At 39.7% G+C, this 19,158-nt stretch overlaps 1 protein-coding gene across 1 annotated transcript in view; it reads right to left on the bottom strand.

The window, feature by feature from the left end:
- The window catches only part of hcn4 (hyperpolarization activated cyclic nucleotide-gated potassium channel 4), a 104,283-nt gene that overhangs the window by 66,051 nt on the left and 19,074 nt on the right, over nucleotides 1-19,158 (bottom strand). The window contains exon 2 of the mRNA XM_041991875.1: nucleotides 12,035-12,458. Coding sequence (XP_041847809.1) covers nucleotides 12,035-12,458 — 424 coding nt within the window. The remainder of the gene's footprint in view (nucleotides 1-12,034; nucleotides 12,459-19,158) is intronic.

Raw genomic sequence — 19,158 nt, 5'->3', positions numbered from 1 at the left:
CACGCCTGTCGCCTGGCTGGAGGAGGGCAACGATTTTCGCTTCCTCGCGCAAGTTTACTTAGAAAATGATGGAGAAGAAGTGACGCCGCCTTCTGTGTGTCCAGGTGTCTGCAACTCGTTCTGAATAAAACTAAAGCGGTCGGGGCTGTGGGAGGAGTCTGCAGCAAAGAACTGCAATGACAGCTGCGCTCGATTTGAAAACAGCACAAATCTAAGGACAAAAAATAATCGGACCATTTCATTTTTTATGATTGTTGAAAACCCAGATCGTAATTGCGATTAAAATTCAATTAATTGCCCAGCCCTACCTCTAGCACTACATGACAGCAACTGGGTCCAACTGGACTCAAAGCAGTCTGACTATCACTTAATTATGATGACCCATCTTGTTTGAATTCATGCATGTGTTGTTCTTACTCTCAAATGTAAGTCGCTTTGGATAAAACCATCTGCAAAATGACTGTAGAATAGAATAGAATTAAACGTGTATCAAGCAAGCAAGTCTATACTAGTTTTTTTTTTAATTATAATTAATTAATTATAAATAAAGTTTGTAATTTTGCTACACTTGTTGCAGTGACAAATAAAAGTTCTATTCTATTTAGCTAGAATTTTGGAAAACATCTTGAAGTCAACATTTAAAAGCGAAATTGGTCTATAGTTTTTACAAAAAAGTGGACTTTTATATGTTTTTAAGTAGCGGTGAGACGTTCTGACAAATCTGACCTTTTTTAATGTTCTTATGGATTTTTACAGATCTTTTACTTGTTTTTACCAGCACTAATGCCTTTTAAAACATTGCATTTTAAGTTTGGATTACTTTTAAATGCAATTTTAATTCAGAAAAAAAGTTTTATCTGGTTCAAGTCCTTTATTTGGCCCTTTAAAAAAATGTAACAAAAAAATTTACATTTCTTTGGGGAGGATATCTTCCATTTATTACCATGTGATAGCTTAAAAATATTATAATGTGGTTTTCTGCTTCTGGGTATCTATTAGGGGACAGAAGACGAGTATCAGATTGTGTTCAACAGGATTTTAAGCAAAGTTTGTACCATAAATTGAAGCAAAATGTCTCAGAAACTGTATGTGACAAATATGTCACATCGGGTTCTTATGGGTTAAACATGGATTAGAACATGGATACATTAAAGGAACAATAATATGCCTTTTATCACTGGCTAACATGATGTAATGATGTCTTAGTAAAATGTTTGCAACATGCTTTGGAAAAAAAAAAAAAAACTGACACTCCAAAACCTTTTTTTTTTTGCATCAATATACATATATGGCAATCATTTTAGGACCCACTTGACTCCACTCCACCCCTCTTTTCCTCCTGGTCTTCCTCTTCTGCTTATATGTCCAACCAATGTTTGTTTTTGTACAAAATTATCAGTGCTGTACTAATGATGCACCTGTGATGAACTGGAAATTGGGAATTCTCAGTTCCAACCAGTAAAAAATTAGAGAATGCCAATCAGAAGACAGATTTTCTGATTTTTCTTTCTTTTTTTTTTTTTCTTTTTTTTTTTGTCAACATAGACATTAATGGGAGAAGAGGCTTGTGTCTTAACTGTGCCAAAACAATAGAATTGTGATGAAATACAGCTTGCATATGGCGTAGCTTTAATAGGAAAAGTCAAAAAGCCAGTGGTGAGATAACTTGACAACAAGTCATACAGCAGTGACAGATGACATTTCTGTGACGTCGAGCATTGCTGCGTTGAAGCAAAGCTGGCCTTTCACTATGGCTGCCTAACTAGAATTCATCAGAAAACCTTGACACACACAGTTTCACACATATGACATTCATGGCCAAAATAAGGCAATGGCACTGGCTCCATGAGCATTAAGCCCCCTTTGACTGTGATATTGTTTCAGTTTTAAAAGTAGTTATTACTGTCCTACAATGTCTTTGTTCATTAGTTTTCTTTTATGTTTTTTTTTGTTTTGTTTTGTTTTTTGTTATAGTATGTACTTAAATAAATTAGTTTGCATTCAATTCTCATGCGCTCTTTAAAAACAAATGGACATGACAATAAGCTTAGGCAGGCTTTATGACAGCATTTTCCTTATTTCTCCCTTTATTTCCCCCCCTTTATACTTCCTCCCTACCTACTACCCTTACCCCTTTTCACAATGAACATGTGAAAGCCAGTCAGTGAGTCTGCTGTATTCAAATACTGTTTTAGCCCGACCCTATGCATTTCTGCCTTGATTCTGGGTTCAGAGGTAAAGCAGCAGGTATGCACAGAAACACACAGCGACAAAGGGACTCTCCCCAGTGATTCATTTGAATTTTTCCTCTCTTTGAAATGGCATCACAGCGAACCTGCACGATTAATGTCACCAAATTCTATGTTCTATCCAGAATGTGATCTGAATATATGAAAACCTGCAGCATACTGAGCGTCGGTGGGAATGTCTGCATATATTTGGAATGATTGGCAATCGGTTAGCAACTTATTGTAGTTATTGTATCGTTATTGTAACGTTGGACCCTTATAGAGGCAAACACACCCATATCGAGCAACATTGCATTTTGACAGAATCGTTTAAGAAGGCTAATCAATGTAAAGCAACAGTGTTGAAAATGTTTTTAATGAATTTTAATAAAATAACAAAATTCCACTCTGAACTAAAAGATGTTTTTTTTTTTTTTAATCTGAGTAATCCAGTGAACATTTACTCTGACAGACAGCTGAGTGCTGTGCAGCCATGTACTTTATAGAGACAAGGTTTGTCTTGGCAACCCTTCCAAACAAGCCATACCTGGGCAGTCTTTTTCTTTTTCTAACATTTAACAACCTACAACCAAGTGGAAACAAAACAAAAAAATCACCTGATTGTTAGTTGCACTTAAACTCAAGTAAATATGGGGTGGTGTTTAACTCACTTGGTAAAGCTGCCAACCCATGTATAGAGTCCACAAGTCCTCAGCACAGCTGACCCGGTTCGAATCACGACCTGAGGGCCTTTGCTGCATGTCACTCCCCCCTCTGCTACCCTCTTGCCTGTCTAGCTACTACTCAAAGAAGGCCACTAGTTCCAACAAAATCTTAAAATCTAAAAAAAAAACAAAACAAAACAAAACAAAAAAAAAACATTAGAGAAACACATAAAGATTAACAAACAACATATGATATAGAGTATAATATTATCCATTTATTTTCTATACCGCTTAGTACCGATTAGAACCGCATAGTGGTTGAGGGGACGCTGGAACCTATCCCAGCAATTAGCAGACGAGAAGCAGGGTACACAGTGGACAGGTCACCAGTCTATTGCGCGGCCAACACAGAGAGACAAACAACCACTTACACTAGCTCCTAGGGAGACTTCAGAGTTACCAATTAACCTAACATGTCTTTGGACTGTGGGAGGAGGGCGGCTTCTTTGGTCTGCATCAGAGTGCCGTTCACACTGCACCAAACAAATCGTTTTCAAAAGACCGCGGTCGGTTGAAAGGAGACCAAACAGTAGGCGCATGCGTGGCGTTTTGCTCCTATACCGGTGAGAAGTTCTGACGAACCTGACCGTTTTTAATGTTCTTATGGATTTTTACAGATCTTTTACTTGATTTTACCAGCACTAGTGCCTTTTAAAACATTGCATTTTAAGTATGGATTACTTTTAAATGCGATTTTAATTCAGAAAAAAAGTTTTATCTGGTTCAAGTCCTGGATTGATCTGAAATGGCTGCGTCAGCGCCTGTTCATCATGACCTGGAATCTACAAACACTGACAAGCAAATTACTTATCTCAAAGAAGATATTCGCAAGCTCACTGATGAACTTCGATCAAAAAATGAGCTACTTGATAGTCTACTAAACCTGGCCCACCAACAGCGCTCCATACATATTGCCTCATTAAAGGCGGCTCTCCATGATACAGTGCAATGGGACCCAAACACATCACCACGTCCCTCTTTGAGCTCCACACCAAAACAACACCTTTGGTCTGAGGTGGTCTGTCGCAGAAAGAAGAACAGAGGTGGACTTGCTCTCTCCAACCGCTTTGACGCTCTGTCGGCACTCACATCGGAGGAAGGGCTGATCGCTCCTCCACCCAGCTGTGATTCAGTGAAAGCCGGGAATGGGGACGCGAAGCAGGGTGGCGTTCGACAGGCAACTGCTTCTGTTAGCACCCGTAATGATGGAGAATCCCGGCGCTCATCTTCAGCAAAGTGCCGGCAGCTCCTGAAAGACACAGTGAGTGGTCACACCAGGTCCCGTCGCCGTTCGGACAAAGAGCGTGCTCCTGCGGGGGCTGGAACCGCCGCATTTCCACCTGCCGTTGCTGCAGTGGAGATTTCTACCTCCAGTCCCGTTGTCAGTACAACGGAGAACATCACCTCCACCCGAGCAGCAGGAAACTCAGCCATTGCACCGACAAGGAACACCACTTCCATTCCAGCAGTCACTCATGCAGGGTCCTCGGCCTCCACTCCCACCGTCAATCCGACGAAGACCGCCTCCACCACTGCCGCTCCTGCAAAGCCCTCCACCTCACCCTGTGGTTTTATGGACATGAAAAAACGGACGCTCTTGGTGCCTGGAGCTGACCCCCACGTGCTCATCGTGGGAGACTCCATTGTTCAGCATGTCCACATGAACAGGTGCACCACATCTTTTCATTCAGGTGCAACTGTTACAAACATCACTAACTCCGCCCACCATCTATTCCATCAACACCTCTCAGCTTCTACTGTTGTAATACATGCAGGTACAAATGATCTCAAGTTCCAAGAGTCAGACTCTAAAAAAGGATTTTACTAACATCATCAACAGCATCAAACAGGTAAATAAACACTGCATCATCTCTGGTCCACTTCCTTCACCTCGCTACAGTGACGTCAAGTTCAGCCGCATCCGCCAACTTCATATTTGGTTAAAAGGTTACTGTCACTCCATTAGTATTCCATACATCGACAACTTCACCACATTCTACAATAGACCTCACCTTTTCAAATCAGATGGCATACATCCAAATCACATAGGTTCTCCTCTCCTCACCATGAACATTGATCTCACCCTCCAGTCCTGCAAAGCTTTCTCAGATTGACGGTCCTGCCAGTACACACCTCCCCCAGTTAAAACTTCCTCTCAGACACATCACATACCAGTACACACCACCAGTAGACAGTACAGACATGTCTGTTCACATCCACATATGTCTACCATCAGGTGTATACGTCCCATACATACTGCTTCCAGTACAGAACCCATATCCACAACTTTACAATGGAACTTTCCTGCAACACTAAACATGAGTCTTTTAAACATCAGATTACTATCAAACAAATCTTTTATTGTTAATGATCTGACTTTAGATAATAACATTGACTGTCTCTTTTTAATGGAAACCTAGCTTGGTACTGATGCATCAGTAATTCTCACCGAAGCATCTCCCCTAAATTTTAATTTTTTATTTTCTATCAGGGGAGGTAAAAAAGGCGGTGGAACAGCTTCGACTGCTCAACAGTTCATATCAGCACAAATAATTTAATTGAAAAACTACAATTCATTTGAGCATCATTTATTTATTTTTAACAACCCGGCTGTTTTATCCAGTACAACTTACAGACCACCTAACCCTTCTTCCTGTTTTATTAAAGAATTTTCAGAGTTTTTATCAACCATACATATTAAATAAAATAAGATTTTAATAACTGGTGATTTTAACCTTCACATTGATAACAGTAATGATCCCTATGCCAACGAGTTTTTAAACATTTTAAATAGTATGGGTTTTCATCAGCATGTCACACAGCCTATTTGCAACAGAGGACATGCCCTGGACCTGGTCATAACTTATGGCCTGTCCGCTGGCGTGTCCTCTGTTGTTGACTTGGCTGTGTCAGACCACTACTGTGTTTTTTAACATCACCAGTTTTAGCCAAAGGGAGACCTCGGTTAGAACTGTGAGGAAACGATATATTACTTCTGAAGTGGCTGCAAATTTTACTGAAATTTTAAACCAAACTCCTGCTCAGATTTTACCTGCATCGTGTGATTTTATTGTTGACCATTTTAACAACAAACTAAAATCAGCCATTGACTCAGCAGCCCCATTTAAAACAAAAACATTAGGAGTTAAATCAAAAACACCGTGGAGAAGCCAGGAAATTAATTACTTAAAAAGAAGCTGCAGGAGAGCAGAGAGGAAATGTAGAAAAACAAAATTAACAGTCCACTATGAAATTTTAAAGGAACAACTCAAAATCTACAATAATTCAGTAAAACAGGCAAGAAAACTCTACTATTCAAACCTCATTACAGATAACAAAAATAACCCAAAATTCCTTTTTTAAAACCATTGATCTTTTAATAAACACAGATTTTAACAAGTCCCCCATGCCTCCATCAGACACTGCATGCGAGGACTTTGCAGACCACTTCACAAGTAAGATCAATACTATTAGATCCAGCCTTTTATCTCAATGACATTTTGATTTAAACAGAACTGAAGCTTTGCTTTTACCTGAGGAAACACTGGAGAGTTTTGTCCTGGTTGATGCAAAGATGCTCGGTCGAGTTTTCTCCCAACTAAACCCAACAACCTGCCTTTTAGACCCAATTCCCACATTTTATGGTTTCTTTGAGCCTGAGCTTTTAAACATAGTAAATTACACTCTTCAGACGGGTGTCTTCCCTGCTGCCTTTAAAACAGCAATGGTGAGGCCCCTTCTGAAGAAGAGTAATTTAGAGATAGACAATCTTGATAACTAGCCAACTTACCTTTTTTAAGTAAAATGACAGAAAAAACTGTTTTTATTCAACTGCATGAGTTTTTGAATAAACACAAGATTTTAGAAAAATATCAGTCTGGTTTTAGGACAAGCCACAGTACTGAGACGGCCCTTTTAAAATTGTTAATGATCTTAGATCTAACTTAGACTAACAGAAACTTTCTGTCCTGATTCTACTGGATCTTAGTGCCGCCTTTGATACAGTTGATCACGAGATTTTACTAGGCAGACTCAGAAGTCTGGTGGGCCTATCAGGTACTGTTCTTAAATGGTTTTACTTCTATCTCACAGATCTCCAATTTTATGTAAGTATGAATACATGCTCCTCAAGAATCCATAAAATCTAATGTGGGGTTCCCCAAGGATCAATTTTAGGCCCAATACTTTTTAATTTGTATATGTTGCTGCTTGGGGATGTCATCAGGAGACACGGCATTGATTTTCACAGCTATGCTGATGATACGCAACTTTACATCGCCATGTCTCCTGATGACCTGGAGCCAGTTAACGTCCTTTTAAACTGTATTTTAGATATAAAGTCATGGATGGCAGAGAACTTCTTACAGCTCAATCAGGACAAAACAGAAGTTTTAATTATTGGTCCTGAGGGCAAGAGAGAGATCATTTTATCAAAACTACATCATTTTAATCCTTCTCTGTGTGTAAGAAACGTGGGTGTTCTTTTTAACTCTGAGCTGGATTTTACTCCACACATCAAATGTATAACAAAAACTGGATTTTATCATCTTAAGAACATCGCCAGAGTCCGCCCATTTCTCTCTCTTGCCAGCACAGAGGTGCTGATGTATGCTTTTATTTCTAGTAGCTTAGATTACTGTAATGACCTGCTCTCTGGTCTTCCCAAAAAGTCCATTTCGAACCTACAGCTACTTCAGAACTCGGCGGCACGAGTTCTGACGAGGACCAGAGGGCAGGAACACATTACACCAGTCTTACAATCGCTGCATTGACTCCCCGTGCATTTCAGGATTGATTTTAAGGTTCTTTTAGTAGTTTATAAATGTCTTAGTGGTCTTGGGCCCTCTTATTTATCCGACTTGCTTTAAAATTATGAACCCTCGGGGACCCTGAGGTCCTCTGGTAGCGGTCTATTAGTTGTTCCAAGGGTGAGGACCAAGACATATGGCGAGGCCTCTTTCAATTGTTATGGCCCTCGACTGTGGAACAGTCTGCCAGAGAACCTCAGGGCTGCAGAGACCGTTGATGTTCTTAAAAAGAGGTTTAGGACCCACCTTTTTAGCTTGGCTTTTAACTACATTTTATTTGATCTTAATTTTTTTACATAATTTTAGTTCACATTAATTTCTTTTAATTTTACTCAACTGTATCGCTTCTTATTTATTTATTTATTAATTAATTTATACATTTATTTATTTATTCAATCTTAGCTGTTCTTACTCTTTCTTAAGGTAATTTAATTTTTGTTTTAACTCCAGTGTTTTCCTCATGGGGATCCTCCACGCCTGGGGTTTTACCTGCTCGGTCTGGGTTGTTGCTGCATTGATCGCCCTTTTCTGGTTGGCTGTGGTGTGGGCCCTGGTCTGCCCTGTTCGGGGAGGCTGCCGCGGCGGCAGCCCATGTAGGGCAACTGGCTCCTGGTGTGGATGGATCCCCATAATAACATCAGCATCAAGCCAGGTATTTATTTATTACTTTTAATATTTTATACCTGCTTTCAGCTTGGAGACAGAAGTTAAGGGTGTGTGTGTGTGTGTGGGGGGGGGGGGTAATTTTTTTGATGTGTAAAGGCTTATTTTGGTTTTAATATGCATGAATTGAATTGTCCTTTTATTTTTTTTTTTGTAAAGCACTTTGTATTGCCTTTGGCATGAAAAGGGCTTTATAAATAAATAAAGTTTGAGTTTGAGTTTCAGAATGAGCTGCTGGCTCTATGAGGGTTGGGGCCCGCTGTCCGCTGGTCCACCTGGGGTGTCCCCCACGGGGCATGGTGGGAGGGTTGTGTGTGGCGTGATTGTGTGGTGGTGAGCGATTGTGGGTGCGGCACGGGGGAGGGTGTGAGTGTGGGGTTATATGGGGTGCAGGTTGAAGTAGATGGGGAGTGGGGGGAGGGGGCCGATAGCACCCTGGTTCCCGGGGTGTGTGGCTGGAACATCGGGGTGTGTGCTGGCCTACGCCGGGTGGCTGTCTGGGGGGGCCTGGTCCTCCTAGGCATGTTGCGGGCCCTCTGCCTTTGGGGGGTGGGGCGGCCGCCTCTGGGCTCCCGGGGTCCTGGGCCCTTCGCTTGGGCTGCCCTGGGTGGGCCGGTCCCTGGCGGGGCCGGCGGCTGCTGATCTTGGCCGTGGAGGCGAGGTCGCATTTGCATGATCTCACTCACCACTCTTCATCACTGATCACTCCTTGTTTCTCTTGCTCTGCATGCTGACACAGTCACTGAGTTGTCTAGTGGGTTTTTAATATTAAGCGATAATTATTAAAAAGAGGAAAAAGAGGAGAAAAAAAAAAAGAAAAAAAAATTGTATTTTTCCTGTGAGTTAGTATCTGGTTGCTGTTATGTCTTTTTGATTTGATTTGGTTATTATTTAAAAACTCTTAATGACTGGCAGCCCTGTTTTTTGTTTGTTTTTTTTTTTTGTTGTTTTTTTTTTGTTTTTTTCTGTGTGTGTGTTTCTGCTTTTGTAAAAGTTGTAGGAAATTTTCTGGTGTGTTCATGTACAGGTGTAACAGTTTGTTGTCTGGTGATGGTGTGGATTGTAGGGTCGTTTTCCTTCTGTCTGTGATCTTTTTGTCTCCTTTCTTCTTTCCCTTTTGCTCTTTTTTTTGCTATTTTCCATCTTTTTCTGTCCCCTCCGGTCAGGTCCAGCAAGATTACATAGATTCCGTGATTCAAAGTAAATAAATAAATAAATTAATCACATTATCAAGAGGAGCCTTACCCATAGGCCTCCCCTTGGCAGAGCAAATTTGTTCAGCACGATACAGCAACCAGATTATCATTTTGCTTTTGCAGGACAAGTTAAAAAAAAAAATAAAAAAATAAGCATTGTTATACCTCACCATCCTTATACGTCTTCTGCATTGCAATGGTTGTTGAGTCAATTTTTCCATGAGTGAGCAGTGCTCAGTTTAGAGTTCACTCCTGCTATCCGACGTCAGTTTCAGACAGCGTTTAGCAGTGGTAATGCACCGTCATGAAGTTGTTCCTAACCCAAAGTCCTTATTCAAAAGCTCATGCAATTTCTACAGTTGAGGTCGTCTTCATTCTTCTTCTGCTTATTTGTTTCCTCTTTGATCCTCTTCTTCTTTGGTTTGTTTCTTTCGCTGGTCGCATGTCAGATATTCTGCTCAGCACTACCCCCGCAATTTCCGGTGGTATTGCAACGTCTTCTGCATCGAGCAACGGAACACTAAGCCTCTTGAAAGCAAACCAAATTACGTGAATAACCGACGCAGAAGACGAATGAAACTATCCGTCTGTTTGCGTAGCCGTCTTGTGTGTCCTCCGGAGTGACAAACTATCACAAACCTCTGCTTATATAGAACACTTGCTGATGATCATTTAATCAAGTTAATTTATCAGATAATTCATGGTTTGTGTATCTGTTGGACTGACCAGTTTAACCAGGTCCCACTAACTGTAGACTGTTTTTTTTTACCACATAGTGTGCTATGTATGTGCCTAAATTACCTTTATGCAAAACTACAGCAAAAAAGAAAAACTTTGCTGTTACCCACACCTCTATAATTTACCAAAGATTGATTACATAAATAGGAACATGATGCATTGTATGGGAAGAATAAGAAGTTAAAAAATTACAGAGGGTACTTGTGTTTTTTTCTGTTAATAAAATAAATGTATTGTAATCAGTGATGTTCCAAAGAAAAAATGCAAAACCACTGACTCAAGCTGAAATTTTTGTTTTGTTTCCCTTAGCTTGTTTCAATAAAAAAAATGACCTGAGGAAGGCCATGAGTAAAACCGGAGCTCAATAAATGTTGTGAAAATATTACAACAAAACAAAAATAACTTATTTTCAATTTAGGCTCAAGCACATTTGTCATGATTTTTTGGTGTTTGGGCATTTTAGTGAACTCCTCCTACAGATTTTATTGTACTGATCTCAAAATTGGTCCATACACTCTAGAGGCATGTATGATCAAATTTTTTTTTAAAAAAACTTTCTCAAAGGAGTGTGCATCCATCATTGGTGAAAGATGGATGTTTTGCCATCAACCATGGTATCCACTAACTCTTACACACAGTCCAATTCCATCCTGAACCCCCCCCCCCCCCCCCCCCCCCCCCCCCCCCCTACCCTACACAATGGCCTACACAAAAACTGAGGTAATGCATTGGCTATGGCAGGTAATGCAGCATGCACCTGCATGAGCACATGTGTGGATGCAGGTGGGAGCTAAAAGACTGTGGCAGAGAGGTCACCAGGGGACGTGGTGCCGACATAGACTGAACCGGTGCCAGAGGGGCGAGGGGCTTCATCACTTTTTGTGGCTTTAATTTTCTTTGCTTTATGACTGGCAAATGCAGGTGACAAATCTCTCAACTCTATAATTGTTTGCATCACTCAGCCTTGAAAAATGACCTCAGTGAGTATGACCTCACTTTATTGCCTTCTATGTCACATATAATCTTCTAGTAGACAGTCTTCCTTTTTTACTCCAAGCAGCAATTGTGATGCCTCATTTTGCACCTTTTTACCTCTGAAAATAAATAACCAGACCAATCCAGTGAGAGCAATAGGAACATTTCTAATTATTGCTGTAATTATAATCATGCTTGTACTGCAGCTTTGCCTCCCTGGGCACTGTGGTCCCACTGCTCTCTGAATGGGCATACAGAGAGAAAATGCTAATCAACGTCCCAGTTTCATCAACCTATTGGTGACTTCTGTGCAGCAAAAGCGCCTCTTCACTCTTTTTAAGAGTGGATGCAATCAGAAACAGCATCTATCCATATTTCCCTCCTGATGGGAAAGAGAAGGGTACACAGAAAACATATTTTCAGTAGCACACCGGGATGGGAATACCATTTGGATTGTTATTATATTTAGGAAGAAAACCCTATGCATTGTCTTGTTTAATTACTATGCCTGCATGATTGGCACTCACTGATTTTCTAGGTTGTTTCTCTTTTTGTTCTCTCAATACAAATCCAACCTGCACCATGATAATCCAGTTTCTCAGTTTCAACTTAACACAGTTTACAACATACACATCAAACAGGAACCACGGCAACAGTCAATACAGCTCTAAAGTTTAACAAACTGAGATAATATTTCCTACCTCTTCCCACTGGTGGATATAGCGAATTAGTCTAGAAAGGCGCAGCAGTCGCAGCAAGCTGAGGATCTTTGTGAAGCGGACAATTCGCAAAGCTCGTGCTGTCTTGTAGAAATCTGAGTCAATACGTGTCTCCACGATGAGGAAGATGTAGTCCACAGGGATGGAGGATATGAAGTCCACCACAAACCAGCTCCTCAAGTACTTAATCTTTATCTGCTGTGGATCGAGGATGATCTCCGTGTTGTCCTCCTTGACAATACCTGTCCTGAAGTTGAGGACCAGGTCCATGAGGAAGAATGTGTCAGAAACCACATTGAAGACGATCCAAGGAGGCGTGTGCTCATCTTTGAAGAACGTGATGCCCACGGGAATGATGATGAGGTTGCCAACCATCAGAAGCAGCATGGTCAAATCCCAGTAAAACCTAGATTAAATGAGACGTGACAAAAATAAAGATAGGATGAATACTAAAGTCAAGGCTCAGCAAAGTTCAACAGGACTGTCAATTATTATTCTTGGTCTGAGACAGATTTTTGGGAGTGCTCTCTAAAGGATCTCACTGCAAATGGATTCATGTACAATATACCCAATGAATGCATATATCTGTTAAGACAGGGTATAAATGTTTACACCCTGCAACAATGTGTTTTCATTCTATTCAATGATTTAAAACCACAGTGGATAAAAACTGTATCAACTTTGTCTTAAACATAGTCATCATACAAACTTAAGCTAATGCAGACAAGATAAGATTAGTATGAATGAAACTACTAATCTATCAGTTGAGTAGTTTAACAGCAGGAAATATGTGGTGGAGAACATAATTTATTATATTCTGTTGTAACCATTTCTAAATTACATACTTGACTTTCAGACTTTTTATGTAAAATTATTCAAGTTTTATGAAGTTATGAAGTATATGAGTGCTACATTCATTCATTCATTCACCAAAGCTTTCCTGTTTGCTTAGCATCGTAGAGGCAAGTGTAGTGTGTGAATGATGTTAAGTAAGGATAAAGAATCTACGAACGTACAGTATATAACTTATCCACCCCACTGTGAAGAAATGTGAGCTGACAAAATTTGAGCTTGGTCTGTGAAATCACAACTCACAGGTCATTGAGGGTTAACTGTTAATTACAAACTAGACTGTGACCTCCTCTGTCTTCCAAGCCTGAGAGTTTGGATATAAATTGCACCCGCTGTTGGCTTGGTAATCAAATCCAGATTGGCTTTTTTTGTGATATATCTTGGACACTACACAGACTCCACTATGCAGAGCTCTACATTGTGCACTGGTCTAGTGATCCTGAGTGATTTACCCATTCATCTTTAACTGGGCCATAAACATCTGTTCTCTGTATAAAACACATATCAAGAGTGGACCATAAGAAAAAAAATGTTACCACATACACAACCAGGAGAAAAGTAGAAGGTCAATTTTCACTGCATGGTCGCTAGACTACAGCAAGCAATTACTGCTGTTCCACGTCCGTGTTGTATGACTGATGTGTATTGATTTTATGGTTCATTCCCGGTGTTGAAGTAAATAACTTATATGTTTGCATTTATCTGCAGATACATGGAGTCATGAAGCCGGTTCCACAAAGATTTCTGGTCAAATATGTTTTTATTATTGATTTTTCTTTTTCTTTATTCTTCTACAGTTTTTACATGTCTGTTTTGTTCGTCAATTTTTATTATTTCTTCACGACATACAATCAGTAATCTTCAACTACCAGAACTTTCACATACACTGTACACGTTAGCCACTAATGATTCACGTCATGGATTACTGTTTCTTTCTGTTTTAGTTGTGTGCATGAAGTAGGGTTTTAATATGTTTGGGTTACAGTTTAAAAGGAAACCTCACACATACTCATGCAAATGTAAACGTACATTATACATTGACAGTCATCTCAGTCTCATGTTTATACCACACACACAAAGATGAAATAGAGACAGTAATTGGAATTGTTCAAAGTGAAAGGGTATCTACTGTTCCAGCATGATGTCAAGTGTAGTTATATTTAGACAGACCTTGCCAACACTGTGCTTGTTCACAGTAGCATTGAAAACCCAAGAGGACAAGTACAACTTCAAAGTAAGAAATGCAAACACATGTCATGTCAAACTCTTTATATTGCTATTCTTCTTAATACTATTAATGCTAGATGGTTCACCTCTTAGCAAGTTAACAAGGTCTAGTATGGGACATTATTTGACAAATTTGTGGATCACGTATAAAGGTATTCTAAAGCTTTGTATCGTACACCATTGTTTATTACATGATTACATTACAATGATCCTGTCAGGGGCACTTCTGTGGGTCTTAAAGAGTTACATAAAATGTTCACAGTTTATTATAAATTGTTTTAAAATAGGTATTTGTTTCTCAATATTTTTACTTGACATTTTACTCAAATTTAAATTTATTATAAAATAAATAAAATGTTTTGGACACTCAGGTGAAGAGAGGGATGGAGCTGTCAACTGATCACCACCTGATGGTGAGTTGGCTCAGATGATGGAGGTGGACGCTCTTCAGGTCTGACAGGCCCAAACATGTTGTGAAGCTCTTTCTGACAGTCACCTGTGTTCCAGTGGGCTGTGTTCCACACCTCTATTATTAAGGCAACTGACTGGAGATGTGTCTGTAAAGTGGTTGGTACCTGTTGTGGCGGTAATCCCAGAAGTTACTGGCGGACACCATAGGCATTATCTGTCAGCCCCGGTATAATCTCAAGTGTTAACCTGCCAGCTGTGAGGGTCATGGAAAAAAAGCTTAATTTTACGCTGATTTATCGAGTTAGAATAATTATGGATGTTTTCTGATGCCTCTTCCACCCCTTTAAAACAGTGCACAATAGTTTAGTTCACACCTACACCAGCTGTTTCAACTCAGTTACCTATCCTACACATCTGAAAAGATTAACGAATCAGACCTGAAAAACCGTAATATTAACACAAAATGATCTTTGGTTAAACTGGATCAAATGAAACACACCATAGAATGTTATTTCCAAAGAACTATAAAAACAACATAACGGCTGACTAAGGCAAGCCAAATGTATTTGTATAGCACATTTAATGTACAAGACAGTTCAAAGTGCTTTACATAAAACATTAAAAGCATTACAGCTGGGTGCAGAAAGCAATAACAAGTGCATTAAAAACAAAATTTAAAAGAAATTAAAGAAATTAAATAAAAACAGAAAGAAAAAATCTAAAATAAAATAGATCAAATACAAGAAATAAAGTTCCAGTGTGAGGAATTAAACAGTAGTTTTGATAATAGTCAGCAAATAGAAAAGTTTTTAACCCTGACTAAAGTGCAACAAGTGTAATAAATGTAAAAAAAAGAGGAAAAAAACATAATACACAAGCAAGTATGTGAATAAAAACACATTTAAATGAAGCCAGTTGCCTATGCAAACACAAGGTATTTTCTTGCCCTAAGACCAATGTCAACCCAAAAGTCAATCAAACCAACTATTTTTGTGGTGCGCTAGTTTCCTGGTGTAAGCTACTATTAATAAACCAAAAGCAATGCATTAATGTTAAAAGTAACATTTTAGTTACTGTTTTAAAAGAACATTCTTAAAAATGCTCCCATTAATATCCTTATAACTTAAATACAGTGTTTTACTAAATATGATGCAAACTCAAACACAAAGTAAGATGCACTCCAATCTTTCTCCTATTTTTTATTATATATTTTTATTTACATATTTCCGTAGTTATTTACGGGAGTTGTCACTTTCTCTCTGTCAAGTAAAGTTGTGTGCGTGTGTGTAGGTAGGGGCGTGCTTGCTCTGATGCCCCCCGTAACCAAGGAAACAGGGATGTGGACACTAGTTCCTGAAAAAAGGGGCTGCTGCTTTCACTTTTCCGTTCCCCATCCAGGGGTTATTGCTGTGTGGACAGCTGTGAATCAGGAGGGTTTTACAAAGAGAGAAGAGCAAGCCTCAACCTGCGAGTGAGGATATTTATGAGCAACTTCACAGAAAAATACACCCAACAAGCAGACTTCGCAACACTGCCCATGTTGTGCTGCATCACAGCTGTAAACAGGAAGAAGCTTACTGATACTGGCCAAAATGGATTTTTTAAATTTAGATAGTAATGGACAAACACACCATAGGGTAATGGTAACTGAGTTGCTAAAACGAGTAATGCATTAGAGCAGGGGTAGCCAACGTTGGTCCTCGAGGGCACCAATCCGGCAGGTTTTCCAAATTCCGTGCCCCAACACACCTGACTTAAACTAACGAGTCATTGTGGAGATCCTTATAGGCTGTTGGATCTACTTCATTTGAGTCAGGTGTGCTGGAGCAGGGAAATCTGGAAAACCTGCCGGATTGGTGCCCTCGAGGACCAACGTTGGCTACCCCTGCATTAGAGTATTGGTTACTGACAAAAAAGTGACAGCGTTACAGTATTGCGTTACTAGTAATGCAACACTACTTAACACTGTCTGGGAGACTCATGACACATCCCTGTGCAGTGTACTTTCTACCCCAAAACAGGTATTATATTGGAAAAATATTTACAATGGCACTGCTAACACGCATAAACAAAGATGTTAAGCAGGTTCTGTTATTGATGATGAGAATTTCAGTCAAGTCTTTTTGATATCTGGTCATAAATTACAATATTGAGCAACTGTGTTACGGAAGCCGCTCATTGCTGCCACCTGAGGTTCATCCTGGACGCAAATGCCAGTTCCTGTTCCCTATTTCCAAGTCACTAAACCCTACACACCTTCGCCTCCTTCCCTCTGGTTGGCTCGCCATTTAACGAATCATGACTCAAGCTACCCTCCACCAGGAAATAAAAGACTACTGCTGTGTTCAGTCTGGGGGGAGAAGCTGTGTGTTTCAAGACCGTTTCCCCCTCAGCTTGGTGGTTTAGTGGTGGCTTGGCGAATGTGTGATTTTGTGTGACTATTTTGTGGCAACTTTTGTAGTTAGTAAAACTTTGGATACGATTAGTGTTTCCAGCAGGGTTAAACCTGACAGTGTTTTGTGTTCTAGGATTAAGAAGCAGTCTCGGTTTTGATTTTGGTTTTGATTGTTCTCAGCTCGTTTGGCTGCTCTTTAAGTTCTTTTTGTTTTCCGGTTTTGACTGAGCTTTTGTGTTGATTAGAGTAAAGTTAGAATGTGTAAACTGATTTGTTTTGGGTTTAGAATACCTTTCTTAGTTTATTGGAACTGCTGCACTGTTTGTTAGCTAAGAGTAATACGCCAGTTTAAGTTCACCTTTTTTCTAGTATCTTTGTGTTTTGTTTATCTGGTGGGATTTTTTCTTTTTTCTTTTGTTTAGAACTATATGTTTTGCATTTCTTTTAGCAGTCTCACTAACCCCAACACCACTTGTGTTGCCACTTGAGCCATTATTCTGCATTTTTGTTCAAAATAATAAACAGCCTTTTACTTATCTTTACTACCTGCCCACCATTTGTACGTTCTTTTGTTACACCCTCTCATACCCCTACAGTGGGTTGTAACAAATTGGAAACTCCAATCAAAGAATTCAGAAATGTAATAAACTTTAAATTAATATAAATTATGGTGTATTTTGTGCAGACGGTGTGTTTTTGTGTGTGTGAGTACCTGCTAACTCACATATAAATGTCTGTGTTCATGTGTCAGCATGCTTTGTGTGCCCATGCATGAGTAGAGTGAAATCCTCATGATTTCTTCTTTTCACTCTTGTAGTCGCCTCCTAATGGAGGTCAGACCACCTAAACATAGCAGGGATCCATTTACTGTGTTTTATTATGCAGTGGAACCCTGACATAGAGGAACGCTGTTCTATAAATACAGCTGGCCGAGTATGGGATGCTCACTGGACGTTTCAAAGACATTTAACAATCCCATATTTCTGTGTGCATCCATAATCACAGAGTCAGTGGGGGGGACACCACCTGTCTTAACCCATTAAGACTCGACCCATTAAAAAATGGTAAGAAAAGTCAAATTTTTTAAATATAAAGTCTTTATTCGGCCCTTTAACAAAAATTAACAAAAAAATTAACATTTTTGGAGGGTATATCTGCCATTTAATACCATGTGATATATTAAAAATATTATATCGTTTTCTGCCTCTGGGTATCTATTAGGAGGCAGAAGACAAGTATCAGATTGTGTTCAACAGGATTTTGAGCAAAGTTTATACCATAAATTGAAGCAAAATGTCTCAGAAACTGTATGTAACATATATGTCACGTAGGGCTCTTGTGGGTAAAATACAATATAGTAAATAATTCTGGGGTCTCATTTATAACCGCTGCATATGCAAAAAACGGTGCCAGAAAGTGGCGTTTGCCACTCCCGAAAAAGTTAGGGTATAAAAAAACAAATGTGATGGGAAAATGTGCGGACCTGTAGGTAAACTCTGGCCCATGAGTACGGACATTTTGTTATCTTTACAACTCTAATCTCAAAGTGCAGAGAAAAGGGCCGGTCTGTGTGGCAACTAATAGGGGAAATTATCATCATGGTTGTAGGCTATGCCACTGACTGACACAATCATTTTGCCAAGGTGGGAAGCAAACAGTCTCCCTCCTGGCCTACCCCTGCTCAGTATGAGGACCACATCCCACAGCCTCCTCCCAACAAGAAGAATTCACATGGGAGCAAGGATATGTGACGATGTAATGTGGCATTTGAGATGCAAACAATGCAAAGGTTGATTTATTTTTAAGATTTTTTAATATATTAGATATGTCACACATAATTGTCACTATGTTGCATATCACAGCACTAATATCTTTAAGTTCATCAGCTATGACATTAATGGCGCTGATGGTATCTCTTTTTGTTTGTTTATACAAGAGTATAAGAAATATGTGTAAAAGCCCAGCTTTAAGAAAATGAGGCCTATATAAAAAGGTAAATCAAGGACGTATGGAAAAAAGAGAAGCAGCAGGCAAGCTCACACCTAACTTGCTATGAAGTGGCGAGTTCACTGTACAGATGAAGGAAACCCTGGCATTTCACTGCCTAGAGGGATGGCGCTACAGCCCACTCTGCTCTCCGGTGGGGCGACCAGGGACAGCAAGAACATGTTGTCACCCTCAGAGTGCATCTGACTACACGATAAGCCTCTCTCATTCTCCT

The sequence above is a fragment of the Melanotaenia boesemani genome, chromosome 1 (assembly GCF_017639745.1).
Source record: "Melanotaenia boesemani isolate fMelBoe1 chromosome 1, fMelBoe1.pri, whole genome shotgun sequence".
Classification (NCBI taxonomy): domain Eukaryota; kingdom Metazoa; phylum Chordata; class Actinopteri; order Atheriniformes; family Melanotaeniidae; genus Melanotaenia; species Melanotaenia boesemani.
Note: the sequence above shows the minus strand (reverse complement) of the source record. Positions and strands in the feature narration are given on the sequence as shown.